This window comes from Epinephelus lanceolatus, chromosome 17, assembly GCF_041903045.1.
Source record: "Epinephelus lanceolatus isolate andai-2023 chromosome 17, ASM4190304v1, whole genome shotgun sequence".
Classification (NCBI taxonomy): domain Eukaryota; kingdom Metazoa; phylum Chordata; class Actinopteri; order Perciformes; family Serranidae; genus Epinephelus; species Epinephelus lanceolatus.
The window spans coordinates 18,354,470-18,377,856 of record NC_135750.1 but is presented as its reverse complement, the minus strand read 5'-3'; the positions used below and the strand labels follow the sequence as shown (position 1 = coordinate 18,377,856).

Here is a 23,387-nt window from a genome sequence, read left to right as displayed (position 1 = left end):
CACGAATTAATTAAATTTTGACATGTAACACATAAGAATTATTACACTCCTTAAAATCAAGAGGGCTTTGTGGCCCCCTGTGGCTCTTTGGCGCCCCCCTGGTTGGGAACCACTGAACTAAAGTGAATTTAAAGGATTTGAAGCTTCAGAGAAGATCTAAATAAATAAATTAAAAAAAGGAAAAAGTCACACTCCAGCTACCCTCTCCTCTGGTATAGTAAGTAGAGAACAGTCCCTTACTGTAGTGTCCTGTTACTGACAGAATAAGAACAACAGCAAACACAGCTCAGGGGTGGTATTGCTGTAATTTAATACAACATTTTAACAATACAATAAGGGAGTAATATACCCAGCCTCTGTCCCGGTCCTGCCGGTTTCCCTGCTCGGCCCCGTCGTGTCGTCGTGCCCGAGCATTGGCTGCTATACAATAAAATATGCAGATTTGTGTCCGTCGGAGGAGGAGGAGGGCCGGAGGCTGGGCCAGCGGAATGCTACGTGTCTTGGAAGTCCCGTTTAAAACCCCCTCCGTCTTCGAGCACCAAATTTTTTGGAGGCTTTACAGCTCGACTCCCTCATCCGGGCCTGTGTGTGTGTGTGTGAGAGGCGGTCGGAGCCCCTGTGTTCAGCTGTCCGTCGGCGGTGTTTAACTGGCAACAGTCGTGCGAAATGTCCGGAGTGAAGAAGCCTCGTACGGTGAGTAGATAACGGGGAGGCAGAGACAAAATTCAAGCTGTCATCAGATTAGAAATGTTTCTGAAAAGTTAAGCCAAGTGTGTGTGCGAGCCGAAAGCGCCCGAGTGACTCCTCCCGAGGAGCTACAGCCTAATAAGTTTCTTATAATGACTTCAACTATCCGCTATGCGCTTTACAGTCGATGCCTTTTTTCCTTAAACGCAACATTGTTGCTTTAAAACTTCCCTGCACCGCCTTGCTCACATTTCTACTTCTTCACTGTAACTTTACCACCAGGTGTGATGGCCACAGACTTGCCTTACAGACCCTGAATAGGCCGGTTGTTGTAGTAACGTATCCATGTCAATTTGGCCCATTCATAACGCAGTGAGTGGGAGAAAGGGGCCACTGTGAGTCTGATGCTGCACAGGAATGCTGCCAACTTGCAGAACATGTGTGGAGTCATCCTAAGAATGAGAATAATGAGCAATATATGGAAAGTTTTCCCTATGCACAAACCTGTTTGTGTAGCGTGAGCGCTTTGGGTTGATAAAGCTGCACTGTGTGGATACACCCACTTAGAGGTGGTGTGCACCTTTGCAGACAAGGCGTGACTTTGATTCCACCATATAAAATCAGATACAGCTGAGTCTCAGCAACTGTTTTTAGACAGCTGAGATGTCTGCGGTACTCTGGAGGCACAGATTTGCTCCTGCAGGCCCCTTGAAAGTGAGTATAGACTCTTGATTGGACATTTTATACACAGATCAATCAATTTAGATAATGACAGACTAATTGATGTTAAAAATAACTTGTTGCAGGCCTAAAAACACCTGTAATTTTTGTTAAATTACCCAATATCCTCACTGTTTTCCCATTTGTGCACACATGCCTTCAGTTAAGACATTTCTGACCATCTTATTATCATAGTTTCATCTGATTTCCTGAGAAAGAGGATCTAAGTCTGAGCTAGAAGAGACAGGAAAAGGGTTACATAAGGTCGTCTAGATTTATAAAAATAAGAGTTTATAACACATTTCTTTTGCATGAAAGCACCTAAAAGCAATTTTAAACAGGAAAATTAAATGTAAAAGCAAGCGTATTGAGATAAGATGAATAATGTTAAGTTGTCTCAGTGAATTTAAAGAACAGACTCAAAAGATACATCATGTTCCCGCTGCTGCTGAAATGAAGGACAAGAGGATAAGCAGCAGTGTGCTGGCAGTGGGAGTCTGTGATGAATGCAGCGAAGGTGTCTCCGGTGTGTGGAAGAATAGTGCCGTTTGTCTGTGTCTGTGGGTGTGGACATGCACAACCTGCAGGCTACATGTCCTGCGGGGAAGGTTATGCTCATCTTTAGAGCAAGTATTTTTGTCCTGCTTGCTAGACGTGAGTAGGAGCAGCAGGTAACTCTGAAGTGCCCCAGGTGCACTAAGACCAGACAGTGGTGTATGTTCCCATCCTCCCGCAGTGCTTGAATGAAACCAAATTGTGTGTTTTTCAAAAAACTTTTTAACGTGTAAGTCATATTTGGTGTGGTTTCAGACTGGTTATCCATAAACCAAAACTTTTTATGGATACCCTTCACTTGGAAGTCAACCATAAAATAACTTTATACGTGATCTTCCCCTTCTCCTCAATAGAAACACACCTTTACGTGTGAAATGTCAAGGTCATGTTTTGTGTGGAAAAAACTCTTTAAGTGCACATTGTGAGATGGAGACTGGAACCCCGCGAGGGCAAATAGCAGGGCATGTCGAACTGAAGTAACACTGGGCGGAGGCAGGTTACAAGCAACAGGGGTTAGTGACTGAGAGGATGACGAGGGGTGGGATGGACGCAGCAGGGAAGAGGGGAAAGTGGGTGCAGAGGGCGAACGTGTGGGCACGAGCACTGCCACATCATCGCTGGGCTGCAGGCAGCACACTGGCCACATTGTCCAGTCAGTCCTCTCCCTCCCTCCCTCCTCTACCACCCCTCCCCTTTACAAGTCAATACAGCCCTATTTATCCACAGCCTGGTCCACAGAGTCACTTTGGACGGAGCATGTTAAACCAGTCGCTCTATGTTGAACTGAGCGTTAATCACTATGTAAAGTGCCACACCGTGCTAGTTTACATATGACAAGACTTGTTAATCTACTGCAACCAGACCAGTTCTGTTTGCCTATTTTTTGCATTGAGCTGTCTGTATCATAAGTACTTTATCTTGCCTGTGTCTGAGCCTGTGTCCTTCTTTTTTAGGATCTCAACAGGGCAACCAATGTGGTGTACCAGGCCCACCATGTTAGTCGGAGCAAGAGAGGGCAGGTTGTGGGCACCAGGGGAGGCTTTAGAGGCTGTACCATCTGGCTCACAGGTGAATCTCTACAGCCTGATGTGCTATCCATGTACTGGTCATGAGGTTGTAATCATTTAAAAACAGTGCCGTCATACCTCTGTGTCTGTTTTTCGGTGCAGGTTTGTCAGGTGCTGGGAAGACTACCATCAGTTTTGCCCTGGAGGAGTTCCTCGTGTCTCACGCCATCCCTTGCTACTCGCTAGACGGAGACAACATCCGCCACGGCCTGAACAAGAACCTGGGCTTCACTGCAGAAGACCGCGAGGAGAACATCCGGCGTGTCGCCGAGGTGGCCAAACTGTTTGCAGACGCTGGGCTGGTGTGCGTCACCAGTTTCATCTCTCCTTTCGGCAAGGTCAGAACACATGCAGTGACAGTCATGTGCGGATGCATATCATGCACAGTTTGATCTAAGAATGTTTTATCTAAGCAGTGTGGAATTATATGTGCTGTGTTTTTCCGCAGGATCGTGCTGAGGCGAAGAAGATCCACGCGAGCGCCGGGCTGCCATTTTTCGAGGTGTTTGTCCACGCACCTCTTGAGTTGTGTGAGAGCAGGGATGTAAAAGGACTTTACAAGAAAGCTCGTGCCGGAGAGATCAAAGGTCTGGTCAACTGCAGGGTGGTTCACTCAAGTAAAAGTGGAATATGACCGCTGATGGGGTTATAATAACATTTCTGTTCATGGTTTCATTGCCAGGTTTCACTGGGATTGACTCCGATTATGAGCGTCCTGAGGCGCCAGACCTCGTGCTGAAAACTGGAGAGCTCACAGTGAACGAGTGTCTCAACCAGGTGTTGGAGCTGCTCAAGGAGCAGGTGGGTGTGACATGACCTAAACATGTTGTATCTCACACAGGCCTCGGTCAGTGTGCACTGTCCCTGTTTACAAGACAAATGTTACAGGATGTAGATCTCGACTGTGTTGTGTGACAAAGGGGCACTGATGCAAGTAATGTAAATATCACACGTTAATACCTATTTGTCAGCACACGGAGTTATATATCCTTATTTAAACAATCAGCTTATGTCACAAAGGAAGTTCAGCATAGACAAGGATGGGCTACACTCGCTGCTGTTAGATGCTGAACATGAAGAAGATGTAATGCTCTTTGTCACTCCTTGATTTTCCAGTCCAGTTTATTAAGGCACTCGCATGAAAGAGGAGGGGTTTGTAAAAACTGGCCAGAGGACGTCAAGGGTGGGTGTTTGGTTACTCAGAACAGATGATGCAATTGATTAAAGAGGAAATAGTAGGCCACTGCTGCGTCAGAAAACTGATTCAGACTACAGCATATGCACACAATGTAAAATACATTTTTAATTATTATTGCTGTACAGTACTATAGGAAAATATTCTCACCACACATTTACACCTTTCATAGATGAGAATAAATAACAACCTTTATTTAATCAGGTATGTCCTCAAGAGAGACCTGAGTACATAAATAACAACAAGAAACAACCGATTTTAAAAAGTACAATATAGCACAATAATGAGTCAGTTGATACAAGAAAAAACAGTAACAGTTAAAATCAGTCAGGTTTTTGACTACATTTCTGAACTGACCCATTGTAACCAGAGTATCAAGCTTCAAAGTACACTGCGGTTCGTTCCAGGTGTGTGGTGCAAAGAATCAAAACTCAGTCTTTCCCAAGTCAGTGTTAGTTCAAGGAACACGCAGTACTAACCAGTCCTGCCAACGTGTGTCATGTGTTACAGGTCTCCGGCGTTCTCTGAACACTTTCTGATAAGCAGCATTAATAAATGTTAAATTTATAGTGAAATAGACTGTAGTTAATCATTATTTACTGTGAACAAGCAATGACATCATAATTAATAATATTTACTAATCATTAGTAATGCTTTAAGATATTTAAAGCATTATAGTGTGCAACAATAAACTGAATATTTGGTAATGGTTAATAATTGGCTTGTAAAATATCTGTAAACATTATTTGAATGGCTATTATAATATTGCAGCTGATGATGGTGAGAACTTGTTAAATGGTTATTACTATTACTATTGTGTAGTGTATTCTGTAAACACTGAAACTTTATAGTGACCACCTTATCATTATATATTATATAGATGCACTACATAGTATCTGTTAACCATTTAAAGGTCCAGTGTGTAGGATTTAGTGGCATCATGCAGTAGAGTTACAGAACTGAAACTTCTCAAACATCTCATTCTAAGGCAACGAAAACACAACGATTCTTATTTTCAGGTGATTATAAACCAATGAAAACATTGTTATGAATGTTATATTCCATTTCTGCCAAAGGATGCCCCTAAATCCTACACACTGAACCTTAAAATGGTTGATAAATACTTTTTAGTGCATTCTAAAAACATTGCAACTTTATAATGACCACCAAAATAATGTTTTTAGATGCACTGCACACTATTTATTAAAACAAAAATACAAAATATTATTCTTAGGTGGGAAACCATTAAAAGACTTTAAGTGAGGAAAAACAGAAGAGTGACATTACTTCTGCTGCCAAGGCTCAAGCTTCCCTGGGGAAAAAGTTACTGATAAAGTAAATGAGTAAACTCACAAGCTGGTTTGTTTGGTTTTTATGACCCAGTCACTGAGGCAGAGGTAAGTTAGTTTTGAATAAAACAATGTTGTTGCTCAGCCAACATTTTCTGAAGTTGGACTCCTTTTTGCTGCGGCTATATATCTCAGGAATGTGTCACGGGTATAAGAATGAATGAATTTATGAATGGAGTTTTATTATTGTGTCATGCATATAATTATGTCACATGTACTGTATATTCAAAACTATTTGCAAGAAGCCGTTGAGCGCACACAAAAAAAGAAAGTGAAGATTTTGGCACTCAAGCCAAAAGAGTCAGGAGAGAAACAGAAGATAAAATTCAGTTGTATGATTTATTTTTGGATAATAACCAACATATAAGTGTAAGGGTGACAATTAGTGGATTAACCTGAAAATGAAAAAGGTGAACTGTACACAGCATATCTCCACACATACTGCATTTTGTAGAAAAATCTAAAAATGCTTTTTTACACCAAGAACTAAACTCTACAGGTGCAGTTCAGGGTATAAAAATTCATTTCCGTGCATGTCTTAATAAATGCTCCAAGGCATGTCTGTGTCTTTGTTCAAACTGAGCTGTGCGTGATTTGCCTCACTGCCTCAACAGTCATGTGAAAATGCTGATTCCTTTGAAACGTCACAGGAAGTGGTGGGAGTTAAATGACACATAATGACACATAACGCCACTCTTACACCATAAATGCGACTGTTGAATGCTGATTCAGTGCAGTATTATTAGGCAACTGGTAATATTATTGCGTTTCCAAAAATATAACTTTATCTGATCTGCTAAGATTAAATGCCAACAATCTTATTAGGCACCGGTATGGGACACTGACATGTGATGGCATGTTCATGATCTCTGAAGATGTTTTAATGCAAGGTTACACAAAACTAGGATGCAAATATGTATGCAATTATACATCAGAACAAAAATGGGTGGCAGGGATTACCTTTCTTTGTTTGAAGGTGAAGGTGAGAAGGAGGCGGGAGAAAGGAAGAAGAAATAAAAATGCTGGTGCTAGTGTTTGATAGTAAAAATGGGTTTTAGCTACCTGGAATTTGATAGTAAAAGTGGGTGTCAGCTACCTTGTATTTGATGGTAAAAGTAAGTGTCAGCTACCTCATATTTGATAGTAAAAATGGGTTTTAGCTACCTGGCATTTGATAGTAAAAATAGATTTTAGCTACCTGGTATTTGATAGTAAAAGTGTGTTTCAGCTTCCTGGGATTTGATAGTAAAGGTAGGTGTCAACTACCTGGTATTTGACAGAAAAATGGGTTTTAGCTACCTGGCATTTGATAGTAAAATGGGTTTTAGCTACCTGGCATTTGACAGTAAAAGTGGGTGTCAGCTACCTGGCATTTGATAGTAAAAATGTGTTTCAGCTTCCTGGTATTTGATAGTAAAAGTAGGTATCAGCTACCTGGCATTTGATAGTAAAATGGGTTTTAGCTACCTGGCATTTGACAGTAAAAGTGGGTGTCAGCTACCTGGTATTTGATAGTAAAAGTAGGTGTCAGCTACCTGGCATTTGATAGTAAAAATGTGTGTCAGCTAACTGGTATTTGACAGTAAAAGTGGGTGTCAGCTGCCTTGTATTTGATAGTAAAGGTGGGTGTCAGCTACCTGGTATTTGATAGTAAAAATGTGTGTCAGCTAACTGGTATTTGATAGTAAGAGAGGGTATCAGCTACCTGGTGTTTGATAGTAAAAATGCGTGTAAGCTACCTGGTATTTGATAGTAAAAGTGGGTGTTAGCAAACCTGGTATTTGATAGTAAAAGTGGGTCACAGCTACCTGGTATTTGATAGTAAAAATGCGTGTCAGCCACCTGGTATTTGGTTGTAAGAGAGGGTGTTAGCAAACCTGGGATTTGATAGCGAAAGTGGGTGTTAGCAAACCTGGTAATTGATAGTAAAAGTGAGTGTTAGCAAACCTGGTATTTGATAGCGAAAGTGGGTGTTAGCTACCTGGTATTTGAAACAGTGGACCAGATGTCAGATTTCGCAATAGGAAAGAAACCTTATAAGAAGCTGTTTTTGAGTTGGTGAACTTTGGAAGACCGAGGAAATTCCGTTAAAGGAGTTGTTTTGGTAAACTGAGTAGTTTTTGCGCAATCAGGTTCTTGGAAATCAAACGGGACAGAAAACACTCAGGTTTCCTAAGAAATCAAACCTATTGGGACAATTAGGTCATAAGCCCAGACCTGTCTGCACACACACACACGCACACACACACACACACACACACGCACACAAATGAACAGACGCCCCCTCACTCAAATAGTATAAAAACATTTGGAAGTTGGATAAGCGGGGCTGTTTTCTGCTGTGATCTACAACCTGTATTCTACTGAGTTGTATTTTGCAATTAAAGTAATCCCGTTGGCTGTAACTTTTCTCCGTGGTTCTCCGAGTCTCTTTATTTCAGTGTTTGCTGAAGTTGAGCATTTTCCTTAAACCTGGTATTTGATAGTAAATTACATCTCCATGGCACTCAGCCAGGGACTCGGTGCCAGGGACACCAGCTTTGGCTCCTTCCCTGCCAGAAAGTTGACATTCCATGTCCCAAGAGCCAGTTCGCGATGCCAAGGATCGGCACGTCCGAGTAATGTTAGGGGTTTTTTTTGGTGTAGTGGAAAAGGGGCTTTAGAAGTATAAGAAATAACAAACCGCCACACACTTCTAGCAGGTCATAAGTGATGATTAAGAGGGATTACATTTGTACGATTCTATACATTGTTTTTTTTTTTGTTTGTTTTTTTAAGGAAAATCCTGCATAGTTTATCTTTCATTAGTAGTTTTAAAGAATGAATTAAATATTTCCAGTCCATATTATGGATTCCATGCTCACTAAATGCAACACTTTCCATGTATTCTTATTCTTAAAGTTAGCCAAAATATCAAATTAACTAAAACTGTAACATCTATAATTAAAGACCAAACGGATTCGGACACGTTTCAGGCATTTTTAAAGCAAAACTGCAAAATGTTCTTCCCTTCCAGCTGTGTGAAGATTTGCTACTTTTGTTTGTCATATTTGATAGTAAATGAAATATCTTTTGGGTTAGAGTAAGGGTTAAAAACAAACAATCTGATGATGTCACTTTGGATACTGGGAAATTGTGATGGCCATTTTTCTTTGGACATTTATAGACCAAACAACTAATTGATTAATATAGAATTGAATCATCAGATCGTTAGTTGGAGCCCTACGTTACCAACCTTATCATTAATCTATAATATTGATATACCCCTTTTCTCCTTGTATGTAGAATATTGTACCAGGCGAGATCATGGAGGAGGTGAATGAACTCTTTGTTCCGGAGAACAAGCTGAACCTCTTTTTGGCTAGAGCACACCATCTTCCCACCATCAACATCACCAAGGTAACCCACTGCTCCAGTACTCCGGCCTATTTTTTACCACAGAACAAATGGACAAAAGGGTCAATAGTGGACATGGCAGAGAGCCTCTCATGATGAGCCCATAACCATGCCCCACTTTGGACCCCGTGTACTAATGGTCTCCTCTAACTTCCCTGGATAGTAATAAAGACATAAAAGCTCAACAGGCGTACGGCAGGGTGGAAATAAAGATAAATGAATCGGGTAGCACTTCGTCTACATGCGAGTGCTTTGAAGTGAACTTTCTTTTTGATTATATCTTCTCAGTGAGTCTAATCAAAAGGTTATTTCACTCTTAATTTGAGGCTGTGCATGCAACATGTTACCTCACACTATCTTCTTATGGTTGAGTGAAAAAATTAATATATTGATCATAAATACGTCAGCAGCATGTCTCATTCGAACGCAGCACAATGAGGCTTCTATATGGAGATGAGTGTAACCCTGTACCACCCAGAATTCATTGATTCTTTCATGCGTAGTGTACAGACTTGTTGATTGTGTGTCGATATTTACAATACACCGAACACCATCAGAGCAGTTAAATCCATACTTTAATGCTGTTTATAATGAGTAACTATCCTGTGTCCACAGTTGGATCTACAGTGGGTGCAGATCTTGTCAGAAGGCTGGGCTAGTCCTCTGAAGGGATTCATGAGAGAGAGAGAGTTCCTCCAGGTCATACACTTCGGTAATCTGCTGGATGGTAAGAGACGCTCACACATATCTACTCGTTAACTAAGTAATGATAAAAATGCATATTATTTTACTCTTGTGCAGTTTATTTTAAAATAAGACAAATAAGACAAATATAGGCGCGAGCGGCAATCTGCGGGTTCTAACCTGTTCCGCCCCAAACCAGCCACCGTGACCCTCACCACCCACCGTGACCCTCATCTGCCATAGTGCAAGACGTTCCCCACTCTGTCCCTGAAAGCTCCAAGCAATACATACTCTTTCCAAGTCACACATTTCTTGAAATCGGGTTTTCAGCTAGCCTACATGCTAATAACATTTGTGGTATACTTTCACATAGAGACTCCATTTGAACATCAAAACATAAATTGAAATTTTACCTATTGATGCGTATTTCAAAGTTTCAATAGGTATTTTAATGTTTACCTTAAGTATACCTCAAAGCCACTCCAACAGTTGATGCTATAATGTGTGATAATTTCAACTGTGGTATGCCAAATCACAAAGAAGAGCTATGTGTACTATATGACAGAATTGTGCAGGGTCTGAATGAGGCTAGTAAACCACTCATTCAGAGAAAAGCAAAGAAGTACAGCTTCAGGCCAGGCTGGAATGAGTATGTGGATGAACTCCACCAGCAAGCCAGAGAAGCTTTTAAAAATTGGGTTATCGCTGGTAAATCAAGGCATGGACCTGAGAGTGAAATTAAAAAGAAAGCTGTTGCTAGGTTTAAATATGCAATTGGGAAATTGGCTTTAAACAAATCCTGTGGCCTTCATCTGATCTCTGCAGAGCATTTGAAATTTTCATGAATGAAATTTTCATTTTCAAGAATGAATGAATGAGTGAATGAATGAACTAGAAAATTTCACATGAAAGTTTGAGTGTGCCTGATGCTCGCTGCCAGCTAGTATCCCCATAGCAATACGCTAATTATTAATAGCAGTAAATGTATCACTGTGTGTCTGTGTGTGTGTGCATGCCTGAATGTGTGTATGTTCACGTGCTGTCGCGCGTTTGTGTATGTGTGAGTCTGTTTGTCTGTCTGTGTGTATGTCCACTTACAGATAGAAAAAACAGCTTAACTTAACAGCTAAAAAAGACTGCAGTCTAAAATGTCCAAGATGGACACAGAAAGACAGAGACAGACCCAGACAGGCAGAATGACACATATGTAATTACCTCTGTATGATGAGGCTTTAACTGCAAAGAAGTCAGGTTGCTGAAATATTCAAATTTGACTGTGCTGCGACACACAGACGATTGGCCGAACGGCTGGAGTTGATTCAGCCAATCACCAGTTGGCAATGGCACAGTCAAATTTAAATACACCAAGAAAAGGCAGAAACTGAGCCAAAAGTTCCTCTCAAACTCCAACTGTTTAATGAAAAACCGTAAGTGCTACAGCTACAAAAAGCACACCGTGAGCGAGAGGACAGGATGCGGATCACAAAGGTGTAAATTTCATTTCTGTGGTGTGAAAAATGAGGCCAGAGCCATGATGGACATAAGTGGAATGGTCTGCTTTCTTCCAGAAATTTGGGCTCTCACTTAACATGGGAGTGAATGGGGCAGTTGGTTGGACTTGTTGTCCTTTTAGACCACCTGCAGCCAAAACCCTAAATCCATTTTCTTCAGCGGTCGCACCTCTGCGACCGGAACGGCTTTTCCTACAATTTGGTGTACAATTTGTGTATGTAGAGTGAACGATGTGGCCGCACCAGCGAGTTTAAGAGAAAATTTCTTGATGATTTCAGAGGTGCTGTGCACTCTAGCGATGACATCACCCACTCTAACTCTCAACATTCCACGCAAAACACACCCATTATAAATTCTGAGAAGGGCTGAAAATTTCGCTAAGCCCCGCCCTTTCCAAGGACACTTTGCTTGACGGCAGCCGTGTTTTTCGTCCGATCTTGCTCATTTATAATAGAAATGGGTGTCTCGGTCCCCCGATGCCTCATACCAAGTTTGGTGTTGATAGCTCAAATATTTCAAAAGCTTATTCATTTTACTGTTTTTAACATTATTAAAATTAGCAAAAATTCTGTAAGGGCGGCATTCATGGTGCAAGAGGCTTTTTTGTAGAGGACTATCAGGAGGATGTGTGTGTAAAATTTCAAGTCAATAGCACTTGTGGTGCGGCGGGCAGAGCCTTTCAAGCTTTACACTCTATGTTATAGCGCCCCCATAAGGCCGATTGGGACCAAATTTTTTGAGCAGTATTTGGATGTCATTTATAGTCCATGTACCACGTTTCATGTCCCTAGGTCCTTCCAGCTGGTCATAAATTAATAAAACGCAAATTATGATGGTTAATGACGAATAGGCCACGCCCACTTTCACCTATCAACATGGCACTCAAGATATTAGTTAATAGCCACCCCTAGAGCATGCATACCAAATTTGGTGAAATTCCATCCAATGGTCTTTGAGATACAGATGTGTGGCATTTATAGCGCCCCCTATAGGCTGAGCTCAAAATGCTTTGGTAGGCAGCTTCCAAGTCTCATTGTGGACCTACCCACCAAGTTTGGTGATGATAGGTCAAAGGGTGTGGGAGTTATGGCCAATCAATTCTAAGCTCCGCCCACAGCGAAGATTCATTGGTCCGTGGCGGCCATGTTTTTTGACCAATCTGGCTCATTTGTAATAGAAATGTGTCTTGTCATCCCCCAAAGCCGTGTACCAAATTTGGTGTTGATGGAGTCAAAATTGTAAAAGTTTACAGTACAGGCCAAAAGTTTGGACACACCTTCTCATTCAATGCGTTTTCTTTATTTTCATGACTATTTACATTGTAGATTCTCACTGAAGGCATCAAAACTATGAATGAACACATGTGGAGTTATGTACTTAACAAAAAAAGGTGAAATAACTGAAAACATGTTTTATATTCTAGTTTCTTCAAAATAGCCACCCTTTGGTCTGATTACTGCTTTGCACACTCTTGGCATTCTCTCGATGAGCTTCAAGAGGTAGTCACCTGAAATGGTTTCCACTTCACAGGTGTGCCTTATCAGGGTTAATTAGTGGAATTTCTTGCTTTATCAATGGGGTTGGGACCATCAGTTGTGTTGTGCAGAAGTCAGGTTAATACACAGCCGACAGCCCTATTGGACAACTGTTAAAATTCATATTATGGCAAGAACCAATCAACTAACTAAAGAAAAACGAGTGGCCATCATTACTTTAAGAAATGAAGGTCAGTCAGTCCGGAAAATCGCAAAAACTTTAAATGTGTCCCCAAGTGGAGTCGCAAAAACCATCAAGCGCTACAACGAAACTGGCACACATGAGGACCGACCCAGGAAAGGAAGACCAAGAGTCACCTCTGCTTCTGAGGATAAGTTCATCCGAGTCACCAGCCTCAGAAATGGCAAGTTAACAGCAGCTCAGATCAGAGACCTGATGAATGCCACACAGAGTTCTAGCAGCAGACCCATCTCTAGAACAACTGTTAAGAGGAGACTGCGCGAATCAGGCCTTCATGGTCAAATAGCTGCTAGGAAACCACTGCTAAGGAGAGGCAACAAGCAGAAGAGATTTGTTTGGGCCAAGAAACACAAGGAATGGACATTAGACCAGTGGAAATCTGTGCTTTGGTCTGATGAGTCCAAATTTGAGATCTTTGGTTCCAACCGCCGTGTCTTTGTGAGACGCAGAAAAGGTGAACGGATGGATTCCACATGCCTGGTTCCCACTGTGAAGCATGGAGGAGGAGGTGTGATGGTGTGGGGGTGTTTTGCTGGTGACACTGTTGGGGATTTATTCAAAATTGAAGGCACACTGAACCAGCATGGCTACCACAGCATCCTGCAGCGACATGCCATCCCATCCGGTTTGCGTTTAGTTGGACGATCATTTATTTTTCAACAGGACAATGACCCCAAACACACCTCCAGGCTGTGTAAGGGCTATTTGACCAAGAAGGAGAGTGATGGAGTGCTGCGGCAGATGACCTGGCCTCCACAGTCACCGGACCTGAACCCAATCCAGATGGTTTGGGGTGAGCTGGACCGCAGAGTGAAGGCAAAGGGGCCAACAAGTGCTAAACACCTCTGGGAACTCCTTCAAGACTGTTGGAAAACCATTTCAGGTGACTACCTCTTGAAGCTCATGGAGAGAATGCCAAGAGTGTGCAAAGCAGTAATCAGAGCAAAGGGTGGCTATTTTGAAGAAACTAGAATATAAAACATGTTTTCAGTTATTTCACCTTTTTTTGTTAAGTACATAACTCCACATGTGTTCATTCATAGTTTTGATGCCTTCAGTGAGAATCTACAATGTAAATAGTCATGAAAATAAAGAAAACGCATTGAATGAGAAGGTGTGTCCAAACTTTTGGCCTGTACTGTATGTCATTTTACTGTTTTTCAAATTATGCAAATTAGCAAAAAATCTAGTCAGGCGGAGCTTAATGGTCCCAGAGGCTTTTTTGTAGAGCACATTGAGCTGGACCTGTGTGTCAAATTTCAAGTCAATCAGACTTATGGTGTGAGGGGCGTGGCCTCCCAAAAAAGTCATTTTTAAGCCTTAATTACAGCGCCACCATGTGGCCGACTGGGCTCATATTTTAATAAAAGTTGATGCACATCATTTCCAATCATTGGGCCAAGTTTCAGGTTTCTGGCTCATTCCAGCTCACGGGAATTTGAGCTCAAGCGGCAGACAACAAAAAAAAAAAAAAAATAAATAAATAAATAATAATAATAATAATAAACCGGTACAATCTTAGAAGGGTTCTACCCCTTCGGGGTTAGAACCCTAATAATAATAATAATAATAATAATAATAATAAACCGGTACAATCTTAGAAGGGTTCTACCCCTTCGGGGTTAGAACCCTAATAATAATAATAATAATAATAATAATAATAATAAACCGGTACAATCTTAGAAGGGTTCTACCCCTTCGGGGTTAGAACCCTAACAAATGTACGTGAATGATTGGAAGTCATTCAGGGTCATCCACTAATCAGAAGATCGGTGGTTCAATCCGTGGCTCCTCAAGTACACATGTTGAATTACCTTTGGCCAAGATATTAAACTCTGTGCTCCTGATGGGTGTTCCATTGCTGTGTGAGTGTGTGTGAATGTCTAATCCGAGTAGCAGGGGGCACAATGTACAGTAACCAGTGTGTAAATGTGTGCCATAAGACAAGTAAGGAACTGTACAAGTCCATTTAGCCATGTGTACTTGAGTGTGGACTGCATGACTGTGTATTGCAGCACTTTCTGACATATGACCCAAATCTTCACCAACCGTGTTCCAGCAGGAATATGATCCAAAATCAGGGACATATTAATAACATCGGCATCCATGATTATATGTTTTGTTGATGTTAGCATGTAGCTACCTGTAGCAGTGTACACAATGTAAACACTTGCAGTAGTGTGCTTGGAGCAGATGACCATTTAAAGAAATCTGTCACAATCTGACGTCAGCTTGCCTCCAAAATAGCGTAAAAACTTCGGAGACAGAGCATTCGGGACAATCTGAAGCCTGAGTTTTCCTCACAGGGATTTCATACAGGGTTGTCCCTTGTCTCCGATTCTGTTCCTGATATTCTGTTCATGGCCCCTCCTGTACATTTCAACCTTTCGTTCAGCTTACTTTTGAAACGGTTTCAACTTCTCTTGTCCTCTAACTAGTTTTAACACATTCTCAATTGAAACATGTGGTGTTCAAGTGTCCTGTAGACTTATTATGTGGATGTATATTCTCAGATTAATGGGTCATTTCTAATTAAATGCTCTACAACCTTACCACGTACCCCCACTGCAGAAATACCCCCACTGGAAATAACTGCCCCGAACATAAATTGTAACACTTAAAGGTTGTGATGAGTGCATTGTGTTTGTTTCTCAATGTTAGTATAGTATTGTTTAAATAGCATTTCTGAAATGATTTTTGCTTTAGATCACTGGTTGAGATCACTGCATTCTCTTCTGTTTCAGGCGGGGCCATCAATTTGTCCGTTCCCATCGTCCTGCCTGTGAGTGCTGAAACCAAGCAGGAGCTGGAGGGCTGTGCGGCTGTAGCTCTGGTGTACCAGGGCGCACGTGTAGCTATTCTCAGGAACCCAGAGTTCTACCAACACCGCAAGGAAGAACGCTGTGCCAGACAGTGGGGCACCACTTGCCCACAGCACCCTTACATTAAGGTGATAAAGCATTCATTAACACACACAGTTATAATTTTAATGTCTACAGTGAGATCCTCTCTTACCTATACTATCGTTTTCTTTTGTGATCTTGTGGCAAACAAAACGTAAATCAAGCCCCAGGAAAATATTAACATAATTAGACTCAATTTAAAGGCATTGATCTTACCTGAATATTAACAGTAAAGATAAATATTTTAACTATCCCTTTGTGCAGATGGTTATGGAAGGAGGTGATTGGCTGGTAGGAGGTGACCTGGATGTGCTGGAGCGAATCAAATGGAACGATGGACTCGACCAGTACCGCCTCACTCCACTGGAGCTCAAGCAGAAGTTTAAAGATATGAAAGCAGGTTAGAAAATCTAAATATACTTAATCACAAAACCACAGGGAACACACAATGGCATTCAATGTGTTATACTGATGTGACACTAACGATTAATGCCGTTCCATGAATAATCTCAGCTCATGAAAAAATGAACAAACATGAACATGAAAGCAATGTGCACCGTTTGTCTTTCAGAAGAACTTGACAGAGGACCAGATGAAAAAAATAAAATGGTAAATTTAAAGCTGCATGACGACGTTTGTGTGTTCAGCAATCAATGGAGACGCACAGTATCTTTATGAAAAGTAAAGAACAAGGAAATGTGATCACCTAGTTTTACTCTCACTTGTCACTTTGACGTGAATGCTGTGTTCAAGACTGTGTCTTTTATTTATCCACACCACAATGAATCTATGATTTTTGTTTTTCAGTGTTCTCTTTGCTGCTCTGTGGTCCTGTCCCAAGTTTTGTTACTGGTGCAAGCATGTTGTGATGTGCACTTAACGGATCAGGCTGACAGTGTTCTATTTTTTCTTCATGTTCACAAACCCCATGAAAAGACCAGAACTAACAACTATGTCTTATGTCTTTGGCTTTTATTCCCAAGTCTGAAGAACTAAACCTTGTAGGATGTAGTGCATTTGTTGAGGACTATTTTCTGCTGCAGATTTGATGTGCGAGTGAAGATTAAGGATGTTATTGTTGGGATCAATATGAAATATGCAATGCTGCCCATGTTCGTGGAAATTATGTTAATTTTTTTAACATAAGGGATTGGCGGACTTTTCTCAAAATCTCTTATCTCTGTAACTGTTTCTTTTGTCTGTGTATCTCACTCACTCGAGTCGCAATGCTCATCTGAATGCACAAATTTGATTGGCTGAGTTGCATCATGTGAGGCATTTAAGACATTTAATTGGTGTGTGTGTTTCCTGGTCAAACTCTCCATCAAAACTGATTAATTCTCAATAAGTTATTGGTTATAGATCTGGATCCAGATAGGATGGCATTTGGGTCCGGACTTGGGGAATGGAGAGGGATGGCAGGTTAACAAGAGGGTGGTAGAAGAAATACCCCCACACCAATTCAGTTGAGCTGGACAGCCACAAAAAAGGCTCATCGGATGAGTTCAATGCCAAAAATGTCAATTTATTCCGAACATCTGTGCACAAAAAAAAGGGTGCTCAAAGAGCAACAAAAATTATAGCTGCTTTGCAGCGATGGGTCGGGTCCAGGCATTTTTAGGCAATTCTGAGCAACAAGCAGAAGAATTGGAAGACATTTAGCAACACAATCGGCCTTTTGCATCAGCTGAGGCTTGAACTCATAACTTCTGAGACTAAGACTCAATTTCTATCTCACTGAGCTAATTAGTCAGTAAGAATTCATGTGTAGCTTCACAAATTGACTAAGCCAGACGTGCAGGTTTAGCAGCCATCCATGCATGGAATTTATTTTAACAATGATTGATTTGTTTCATAAGTGAAAAACTGATGTTTAACTGGTTGAGCTATGTGCAAAGTGAGAAGCCTCAGATGGTTTCACACTGAAGTATTGACACTGGATCTTTGTGCAAAGTTTGGTTTATTTTCAAGCATGAGAAGGCAGATTTTCTAGCAGAAAAAAAGACTTGAAGATGCTGCACAGTGATCAGTCACACTCAAGCAATTTTAAGCAATAAGCTGGAGCACAAGAAGATGATTACATTACAATGTGGATTCTGCACCAGTTGAGGCTTGAATCTGCAACCTCTGGAACCTAAGACGGTCATCTACCACTCATCTACCACTCTGAGCTAATTGGCAAGTAGCAACTTGACAGTGGCTTCACAAATTGAGTAAGCCATTCACTGTTGCGTAGGAAAGCAGCCATCCGTGCATGGAAAGCCAGATTTGAAACCACTGTAAAAAATTCAGTTATAGAAACAAAAACACATATTGCATCTAGACAGCATGGAGATGTTGGTAATTTGTTTGTAACAATGATTGATTTGCTCCATAAGTGAAAAACTGATGTTTAAAATTGCCATTTTTATATTGACTCCAATTGTTCACATTAGAGCAAAATTCAAAATGCTGTCAGAAATTCAGCTTTTGAGATGAAATTCTGAAATTTGCCACACATCATCTACCATGACTCTAGAATTTTGTCATTTTTTTCATGAACATTGAAGATTTATTTAGCAAGAATTTGCATGTATATGTTTACAGTACCGTTTACAGTCAAACATTTTGATGCACTGTAGGCTCAATTTTTGATAAATCAAAAATCTGAGAAACATAGTTTGTGTAGGACAGTCTGAAGATGCTCTGTAGCAAGTTTGGTGTCAATTGAGCAAAAATTGTGGGAGGAGATAGGTTTAAGAAGTTTTACAGTTTCTGAAAAAAAAAACAGTGATGAACTTCATAATTTTTAATTGGTTTAAGTACAAAAGTTTCTTCAGTATTGGGGCTACAGTTTGATGAAAGCTGTGAAGTTGTAGCATATGTGGTTGATTTGTTGTAAATTATTAAAGTTTTGAACTTTAGACGCTTGCTGTAGTGCCACCATCAGGACTATTGGCTTGAGTTTACAGCTGAGGATATCTGGCATGAGACTGGACCTTTGTGCAAAGTTTGGTGAGTTTTCACCCATGGGAAGTATGATTTCCTCGGAAGAAGAGGAAGAAGAAGAAGAAGAAGAAGAAGAAGAAGAAGAAGAAGAAGAAGAACTAGGATTACAATAGCTGCCCGGACACTATTGTAAGAAGAAGTGATAAAAACAGCTGCAACTGTTTCAGTCCTTGAGTATCATCACTGTTACTCAAGGACTGAAACGTTTTTGTGGCTGTCCAGCTCAGCTGAATTGGTGCGCAGGTATTTCTTCTGCCATCCTTTCTTGCTTGTCCATTGTACCGATGCACCCAAGATAAACTTTTTTTTGTTGCCCTGAGTAGGCGAGGTTTTACAGCAGCCCTAAGACTTTGTAGGTTTGCAAGAGGGATCATTTTTCTAGCAAGGGGGGATAGTGTCCCTCCTTATCCCCTCCTGAAATCGCCTACTGGATGTCACCCATTCCAGCACTGACAAATTTTTGATCAGTAGAGATTTATGACATAACGAATAAGCTATATTAGGTTTTGCTACACAGAAAATACTTTTTAAGATTACTTTATTGTTGCTTTGGGTCTTTTTATGGGATTTGTTGATGGGGAAAATGTAGAATCTCAGCAGACTTATCCTTGAACACAAACCACAAGCAGTTTTGATGCCAAGTGTTCGTTATGTGAAAGCATTATGAGCATGTTTGCAGTGACAGTTCTTAAAGTGCACAATATTCTTCACGTGTTTTGGACTGCACAGATCATGAAGCTCAACAGTTTCACTCTACTGTAATACTGCTGCTGTTACTACAAATACTTTTATGTGATTTTTTGGTTGTGCTTCTCCATGTCGTCCCACTTAGATGCGGTATTCGCATTCCAGCTGCGTAACCCGGTCCACAACGGTCACGCCCTGCTGATGCAGGACACCAAGCGTCGTCTACTGGAGCGAGGCTACAAGAATCCAGTCCTCCTGCTGCACCCGCTTGGCGGCTGGACCAAAGATGACGATGTGCCCCTGGACTGGCGGATGAAGCAGCATGCTGCAGTCCTGGAGGATGGCGTCCTGGATCCAGCCAGCACCATTGTTGCCATCTTTCCCTCACCCATGATGTACGCTGGACCCACAGAGGTAAGGAGTAGTGTTGATGAGTAAGGCTCTTGACTGTTCAGCTATTTACCCATGATGTTTAGGTGTGATTCAGAATTATCATGCAACAGCCTCTGGAGCTGAAAAACGAAGCCAATGAGGATGTTCCAAAAACTGCAGTTTCTTAAATGACCACTTCAGGCTGTCTCCAAAAGCGAGTCAGTATCCATAATTTTGTTTTAATGGTGTCTGATTTTTGCTTGCGGAAATAAGCAGTAGTGTTATCACAGTTAACCTAAGATTATAAATGCACTGTGCTAACCAAGCTAGTAGCTAGTGTTAGGGTTAGCTCTGTCCCCTCGTGCAAATATGGTCACTTCTGGCTCCAAAACTCCAAGATGGCGACAGTCAAAATGTCAATCTCGAGCCATCAAATGGGAGTCCACAAACCAACGGGTGACGCCACAGTGGCTCCACTATTTTTATATAGCCTATGATATTAACCTGACAATGTCTCACCAGGTTCAGTGGCACTGTCGAGCTAGAATGATCGCCGGAGCAAACTTCTACATTGTTGGCCGAGACCCTGCAGGCATGCCCCACCCTGAGACCAAGCAGGACCTGTATGACCCCACCCACGGAGGAAAGGTCCTCACCATGGCCCCGGGCCTCACCTCTGTGGAGATCATCCCCTTCAGGGTCGCTGCCTACAACAAGACTAAGAAGGCTATGGACTTTTACGACAAGGAGCGGTGAGTGGAAACAAAAGATAAAGTCTGCAGGTTTTTCTTGTTTGTCCTGTTGTCTTCTACATACTATCTATTTTATCTTGTTGTTAATCAATGTAGAACATAAAATCTACTGACGTGATTGTCCTGGTGTGAACCTGAGAGCAGCTAAACTCAAGCAAATGTAAAAGGCAAAGTGCGATTGATAGTTTGTGCTCACCACATTTATTTAAACATGCTGTCAAACTGTTACACAGCATTACATCCTCCTGCACACATTTTTGGGCCCAAATCTCTCAAGCAAAAACATTACTTTTGTGGAAATGTGACTCATCTGTGACCCTTTGTCTTGTCTTGTCTTGTCTTGTCTTGTCTTGTCTTGTCTTGTTGGCACTGCAAGTGGATTGTAATATGACAGTGACAGTACAGGGACAGTTCACCCTCAAATCAAAAACACATATGTTCCCTCTGTAGTGCTGTTTATTAATGTAGATTGTTTGGGTGTGAGTTGCTGAGTGTTTGAGGTATCGGTCATAGAGATATTTTCCTTCTCTTCAATATAATGAATAAAAATGTCTCTTTCAAGAAATCAAGACCCGGTCATTCAAGATAATCCACAGACCTTGCTGTGAGCAGTTTAATGTAGAAACTATTTAATTGTCACTAAACTACACCTGCCATTGTAGCACCACACAGAAGGAAGTGTGCATCTACTCATGGACGAGAGAGTCCTCCTCAACTGAGCTGTAATGTTAGCTAGCTCAGTGGTGCTAAGTGAGCTAGCAGTAGATGTACTCTTCCTTCTGCGCTGTGATACGGTTGGCAGGTGTAAATTGGCAGAAAGAAAATAGTTCCTACATGAAATGGCTCACAACAAAGATTATCTTGAGTAACCAGGTCATGATTTCTGGAAAGAGACAAGTTGTCAAGTTTTTCAGATTTATTTTTTTGGCGCTTTGAGCACCACAAGCTGAGTGCCATGTAGTTCCATTATATTGGAGAGAGGGCAGACATCTCTATGGCTGATATCTTCAATACTTGGCAACTCACACCAAAACAGTCTAGACTGATAAATAGCACTACAGCTATCAGGAAAAATATGTGTTTATGATTTGGGCGTGGACTGTCCCTTTAAGACAACTCCCGAATCTCTAACAGTGTAAATTAAAAGGCTTCCTCTTGTAGATTTAAATCCACCATTGGTATTTCTGCGCAGCTTTAATGATGGCCTCATTATATGCATTTTTAATGTTGTTACAGTTCACAACACTTCTAATAACCTATCCTGCCCACTCTCTCCATACTGCCCTTTCCTATCTCCTCACTCTCTCAGACATGCTGAGTTTGAGTTCATCTCTGGAACCAAGATGAGGAACATGGCTCGCAGCGGAGAGAACCCTCCAGATGGTTTCATGGCCCCCAAGGCCTGGGAGGTGTTGGTCCAGTACTACTCCTCTCTGCAGAAGAACGAGTAATCGACGCCCAGCTCACCAGTGGAAAGCATCGGTTCTTAAAGGGCGTTAAATATACACCCTCCCCTCCTGGAGTATTTTTGATAGATTCTTGTTTCATCAAATACAAAAATACTCATTTAGATTGCTACAAATAATGAGTCATTCCTGCAGGGGCGGGTGTATTTTTAACAAATCACCAAATCAAAATGACTTGTCTTAAACAATGGAAGCAGACAACTACGTGATTTATATACCCATTGTATGTTTATATGCATATTAACTTAAGCTATGTATTTTAATAAATTAAAGGTAACTTGAGATTCTTCTTTTTTATTTTTAAATTTAGGAGCACTTCCCAAGGCAGGTAAATCATTTTTTGATATTTACATGTAATATCTGAAGGATGCATGACGAAAAAACCATGTCGATTTCACTTTTTATAGCATTTTATGACATTATATATTATACATATCACTGTCCGTCCTGTTATTTGTGCAACCTGAATGAAAGTTACTTGCAGTTTCATCACTACCGTCAGTGCCTATTTGTTGTACATGTATGGATGGTAATTAATTCATCATGGTAATGTTATATATTGTTGTGAAATGCAACATAGATTTTTTTATAATGTGAAAGTGCCTTTCTCTCAAATGTCGAAACAGAAATTGTTTAGCTGGCGTTTGGTTGAAATGTCTCAGAAATTTGTGTGATTTTACAGACTGGGCATGTGCATTCATGGAATAAAGACCTGCAGTTTTAGGAAGACAAATGCAGCAATAAAGACGCTTATTTGTTTTATTGGTTGCCGCCTGATACCGGCATATTGTGAATGGTAACCTAAATGAGATGCCTTTTATTTATTTGTTTCCTTATCAGTGATACCTCTGCCCTGATTTAGCGTGTGTGCCAGTGGTTGTGCAACACACGTTAAATCAAATCTGGTCTGTATAAGGTGCATGCTTATCAACTGGAGGTTAAAGGTTGAACTCAGCCTGCCCTGCAGTGTGGCATTGTGGGGCTGCAGAGCCAAAAGTGCAGTGCTGCCATCTGCTGGCCAACAGTGGTACAGGAGCACATTGAAACATGCGAGGAACAACTGAATGTAAATGCATGTTGAAGGGCACAATCACTGTGGGTTTCTCTCACAGGAGATGCACTCATCATGATAACATCTCTTGCTGACACCAGACCCAAAAACAGTCCTGTGTTGCTACCTGTTTGTCTGTTAAATGGAGGGTGAACTTGGACAAGCAGCAGTCAATAGTAAACAGTGGAGACATTCTTTACAGTGGTCTGATATCTTGTGCACGTTGTTGTCAAACACTGTGTTTGACTCTGGCTTGGCTTTGCCAG

General features: G+C 41.2%; 1 protein-coding gene across 2 annotated transcripts; it reads left to right on the top strand.

The window, feature by feature from the left end:
* Positions 1-530: 530 nt before the first annotated feature.
* Positions 531-22,803, top strand: LOC117248787 (bifunctional 3'-phosphoadenosine 5'-phosphosulfate synthase 2-like). Of its 2 annotated transcripts, none has more exons than XM_033614044.2 (12): positions 531-693; positions 2,916-3,030; positions 3,132-3,367; positions 3,478-3,616; positions 3,712-3,830; positions 8,859-8,972; positions 9,585-9,696; positions 15,647-15,852; positions 16,070-16,205; positions 19,626-19,894; positions 20,375-20,604; positions 21,914-22,803. In XM_033614044.2, the coding sequence occupies exons 1-12, from the start codon at positions 667-669 to the stop codon at positions 22,053-22,055; spliced, it is 1,845 nt and encodes a 614-aa protein (XP_033469935.1). In that variant the 5' UTR covers positions 531-666; the 3' UTR covers positions 22,056-22,803. The 2 variants fall into 2 exon arrangements, with proteins under 2 accessions (XP_033469935.1, XP_033469934.1); XM_033614043.2 differs by lacking the exon at positions 531-693 and adding an exon at positions 1,311-1,401.
* The last annotated feature ends 584 nt before the right edge of the window (positions 22,804-23,387 follow it).